General features: G+C 39.1%; 1 protein-coding gene across 1 annotated transcript; it reads left to right on the top strand.

Annotated features, from left to right (window-relative positions):
* Positions 1 to 3,695: 3,695 nt before the first annotated feature.
* LOC123953130 (olfactory receptor 13D1-like) lies at positions 3,696 to 4,643 on the top strand. Its single transcript, XM_046023094.1, has one exon. The coding sequence runs from the start codon at positions 3,705 to 3,707 to the stop codon at positions 4,641 to 4,643; it is 939 nt and encodes a 312-aa protein (XP_045879050.1). The 5' UTR covers positions 3,696 to 3,704.
* Positions 4,644 to 5,445: the final 802 nt, after the last annotated feature.

The raw sequence follows: 5,445 nt of genomic DNA, 5'->3' as shown, positions 1-5,445 counted from the left end.
ATTCCTCACGAATGTCATGTCAGTAAGTACATAATGGCCCATCAAATTAGTATGCTATAATTATTTAACAGTTCCCACAGAAATAACCAAGAATGAAAAATGTTTCAAAAGATAATATCCAATAATGGCAACGATTTAGTAAAAATGGAATTATCCAATATATATTTTGCATGGAAAGAAACTATCTATAATCTTAAAAATCTTCATTCCCTTGTTCCCAGGAACCCATTTAGTGAAGTAAGCTAAAATGAAGAAAAAATTTCAGTCACAATACTATTAAACAAGAGCGTTTGTTGATTGCTTCTAAAATGTCAGACTAACATTGTAGGAGTAACGAAAGTAATTTCCTCTCTATTGTCCATTATCCTTTCTCCCACCCTGATTTGAAAGCTTAAAGCAGGTTGTTAGGGATTGGGAGGGAGACAAACCATAAATGACTCTTAATCTCACAAAACAAACTGGGGGTTGCTGGGGGGAGGTGGGATTGGGAGAGGGGGAGGGGGCTATGGACATTGGGGAGGGTAAGTGCTATCATGAGTGCTGTGAAGTGTGTAAACCTGGCGATTCACAGACCTGTACCCCTGGGGATAAAAATACAGTATATGTTTATTAAAAAAAAAAATTTTGGAAGGGGAGGGGAACCATAAGAGACTATGGACTCTGAAAGACAAGTGAATTTATTTTTAATAGCAGCTATCTTCGAACTGTCAAGATACTAAATACACAACATCATTAATTCCTGCCAGTAATTTCTTTTTTTTTTAAGATTTTATTTATTTATTTGACAGACGGATATCACAAGCAGGCAGAGAAGCAGGCAGAGAAAGAGGAGGAAGCAGGCTCCCTGCTGAGCAGAGAGCCCCATGTGGGGCTTGATCCTAGGAGTCTGGGATCATGACCTGAGCCGAAGGCAGAGGCTTTAACCCACTAAGCCACCCAGGCACCCCTGCCAGTAATTTCTAAATAGGAATCAACTTGTCTCTAGAAAAGAAAAGAGAGCATTTGACATGATTCACAACTTTCCTGAAACAACAGACTCCAGACAACTGACGGTCCTTCAAAGCCTCTATCAGAATTTCATTTGCACATTCAGAGTGAGTTAATATATATATCTACAGTCAATCAAATTCCAATCTTAATACCAAATATAAGTATATCCTGCCCAACTCAACCCTTCCTACCCTCTTTGTAATGGATGCCTACAAAGTATGGTACATCTTGAACTGGAGGAGAGCACTCCTTTCCATAGTCAATAGACATATAAACACAGTATTTGCTGATTAATATTCCTCACCATTATATAGAGTTGTCCTAGAAAGCAGCAAAACCTGTTGGCAAAGCACTATCACAGAGAAAAATGGCAAACCCTATACCAGAAACCCTATACCAGAAATACCAGCCTTATTTAGAAACACTACGTAGAAACATCTGAATCAATTCTTTTCTTTCCCTTGAGGGATACTTTTTTACAGATTTATTTATTTGAGAGGAAGAGAGAACATGGGTGGGGAAGGACAAAGGGAGAAAGAGAAAATCTTAAGCAGATTTCCTGCAGAACAAGGAGCTGATGATGTGGGGCTCGATCCTACAACCCTGAGATCATGACCCAAAATCAAGAGTCTGACATATAATCATCTGAGCCACCCAGGTGCCACACTCCGGGGATATTTGAAAGTTTGGTAGAATACCTTGAGAATTGGGAAAAGTAATTTTCAAAATTATGTTCTTTGATTTATTCACTATAAAAAAGGTCATCTAGTAATAATATCCACCCCTTAAATTTTTTTTCAAATTACATTTATTTTCTCCATGCTCTATGATGCACAACTCAGATGCTTGAGCTGACCTCAAAATCATTTGTTGGAAAATATTGACCCTAATTGCAAACTCAACAAGTGGAAGAGAAATGACTTTATCATGGACAGAAATAAAAAGCAGCCTCTTTTGTATGCAACCTGGTTCCTTGTATATCTAAAATCTAAAGAACACAAAACTGGCTGCAATACACTCACACAGATATCTCAACTCCAAATCTCAGAAAGTGTTCAGTTTTTCATTTTCTACTACTCAGTTATGGTCTTATATACAATGGAAGCACTAGGGGCACTCTGCAATAGTATTGGAGAGAGATGTTCTCAAAAGCATTGCTATTTGTGAGTTCCGTAGTCAGCAGCAGCAGCAGCAGCAGCTGGGAACACGTTAATAAATTCATATTTTATTTTATTTTTTTAAAGATTTTATTTATTTATTTGACAGAGAGATCATAAGTAGGCAGAGAGGCAAACAGAGAGAGTGAGAGGGAAGCAGGCTCCCTGCTGAGCAGAGAGCCCGATGTGGGACTCGATCCTAGGACCCTGAGATCATGACCTGAGCTGAAGGCAGCAGCCCAAACCACTGAGCGACCCAGGCGCCCCAATAAATTCATATTTTAAAGTCTGCTTCAGACCCACTGATTCAGAATCCTTTACAAAGATTCCCCATGTGTTTCATCTGTGTACTAAGTTTAGAGGCACTCCACTAGACAGGTGGTTTACTTCCACAATTCACATTGGAATCATCTGGAGAACATTATTTTTTTAAGATTTTATTTATTTACTTGAGAAAGCACGAGAGAGAAAGAGAGAGAGAGAAAGCGCACACAAGCAGGGGGTGTGGCACAGAGAGAGAAAGAGGGAAAATCAGGCTCCCTGCTGAGCAAGGAGCCGGAAGAGGTGCTCCATCCCAAGACTCTGGGATCATGACCTGAGCTGAAGGCAGACACTTAACCAACTGAGCCATCCAGGCGCCTCTCTGGAGAACATTATTGGAAAAGATGTCTGATTCCCATTCCTTAGACAATTTACATAATTTGGAGAGGGCAATAGCCTATTGTTTAAAAAGAGCAGGTGATGTAAAGTCAGAAAATGCAGATTTGAATAGGGGCTCACCCACTGTGTTTTTATATACATTCTACCTCTGTGAATTTCATTTTCCTCAGATAATTGTAGTGACGATAAAATGAGTAATATGTGTGAACATATTTATAAATTATAAAGCCTTAAACCGATGGCATTGTTAAGGATTGCCATGAAATAAAATCAAATATATAGGTATTTTTAATAGATTTAGGCACACTTTCTCCAATGATGTTATTCATTGATGATTTGGAGATCAATGATCTCCAAATGATGATATTCAAAGTTGGGTCTGTGGGTCCGATGAATTAGAAATAAGGGGATGTTTGTTAAAAAATGAAAAACAACCAGAGGGTTATGAAGGGGCGGCAGGGGGGTGGGGGGGGTGGGAGGTTGAGGAACCAGGTGGCGGGTAATAGGGAGGGCACGTACTGCATGGAGCACTGGGTGTGATGCCAAAACAATAAACACTGTTATGCTGTAAATAAACAAATAAAAATAAAATAAAAAAAATGTAAATAGTCTTCCCTGCCTCAGAACTGTATGTCACAATCTCAGGAAATGGAATACAACAACCTGTATTTTTAATAAGCTATCAAGGTAATTATTACACATCTTGAATCCTCTCCTTCATGAACCTGAGATAAACTCGAAAAGCTAAACTCACAGCTACTACCACCACTCTGCCAGTGCTGACACGCTTGTTGGCCCTCCTCCAGTGATCTCTTACTGCATACAGTAATGTGTACAGACTTGTTAAACTCACACGCAATTTTCTCTTCTGGATTACTCCAGGTAGAAAAAAGTAAAATGGACAGGATGAATTGGACTGAGATTGAGTTCATTCTACAGGGACTTTCTGAGTACCCAAGAGTAGAAAAGCTCCTTTTTGTGATATGCTTGATGATGTACCTGGTGATCCTGCTGGGAAACAGCACCTTGATCATCCTAACTCTTCTGGATTCCCGCCTCCATATGCCCATGTACTTCTTCCTTGGTAATCTTTCCTTCCTAGACATTTGGTACACATCCACCTTTATCCCCTCAATGTTGATACACTCCCTGTCACAGAAAAAAACCATCTCCTTCACTAGATGTGTGGTTCAGATGTCTGTTTCCTACACTATGGGGTCCGCAGAGTGTGTGCTCCTCACAGTGATGGCATATGACCGTTACGTGGCCATCTGTAACCCTCTGAGATACTCCATCATCATCAGTAAGGCACTTTGTATTCAGATGGCAGCTCTCTCTTGGGGATTGGGCTTTCTCAATTCACTGACAGAAACTATCCTTGCAATACGGTTGCCCTTCTGTGGAAAAAATGTCATTAATCACTTTGTTTGTGAAATACTGGCATTTGTCAAGCTGGCTTGTACAGATATTTCCTTGAATGAGATTACGATAATGTTGGGCAATGTAATATTTTTATTTTCTCCATTACTGTTAATTTGTATCTCCTATGTTTTCATCCTTTCTACTGTACTAAGAATCAATTCAGCCGAAGGAAGAAAAAAGGCCTTTTCTACCTGCTCAGCCCACTTAACAGTAGTGACCATGTTTTATGGGACAATCCTCTTGATGTATATGAAGCCAAAGTCCAAAGACTCTGCTTTTAACAAATTGATTGCTCTGTTCTATGGAGTAGTCACTCCCATGCTCAATCCTATCATCTATAGCCTAAGGAATACAGAGGTGCATGGAGCTATGAGAAAATTGATGACTAGACACTGGTTCTGGAGGAAAGGATAAGAAACTTACCTCCTTGAGTTCATGTAGAAAATAAGCTCACAGATTCGAGGCAAAGGTTTTTAATATAAACAGAACAAGAGAAACAAAGATTTTATGTAGAATCACAGAATTTTGGAGTTGGAAAGAAATTTCAAGATAATAATCTAACTTCACTTTTTATGAAAATGACTGTTATAAAAATGTAGAGACAACTGGTATAAGAAGTGACAGTAAGATTTAAGAAATAAGCTTTTCCAAATAAAAAATCCAGTACAGATCATCTTCAACTGATGAGGTTATGCCCAAATAAACCCATTGAAAGTTGAAAATATCATAAGTAAAAAATGCATTCAGGGGAGCCTGGGTGGCTCAGTAGGTTAAAGACTCTGCCTTCGGCTCAGGTCATGGTCCCAAGGTCCTGGGATTGAGCCCCGCATTAGGCTCTCTGGTCAGCAGGGCGCCTGTTTCCTCCTCTCTTTCTCTGCCTGCCTCTCTGCCTACTTGTGATCTCTGTCAAATAAATGAAGTCTTTTAAAAAAATGCATTTAATATACATAATCTACTGAACATCATAGCTTAGTCTAGCCTACATTAAATGCATTCAGAACACTTACAGTTGTTCAAATCCTCTCACACAAAACCTATTTATGGTAAAATATTGAATATTTCATATAATAATAAACTATATGAGTACTATACTGAAATTGAAAAACAGAACGGTTGTATGGGTTCAGAATGGCTGTGAGTATATCAGTTGTTTACCCCTGTGATCATGTGGTTCAGACTGGAAGCTGTGGCCACTGCCTAGTGTAACAAGAGAGTA

This window comes from Meles meles, chromosome 11, assembly GCF_922984935.1.
Source record: "Meles meles chromosome 11, mMelMel3.1 paternal haplotype, whole genome shotgun sequence".
Lineage (NCBI taxonomy): Eukaryota > Metazoa > Chordata > Mammalia > Carnivora > Mustelidae > Meles > Meles meles.
The sequence above is the reverse complement of the archived record's forward strand: the minus strand, read 5'-3'. Positions and strand labels throughout refer to the sequence as shown.

Excerpts from the sequence above, each read along its gene's own strand:
- LOC123953130 (XM_046023094.1), top strand. The coding sequence starts at position 3,705 with ATGGACAGGATGAATTGGACTGAGATTGAGTTCATTCTACAGGGACTT.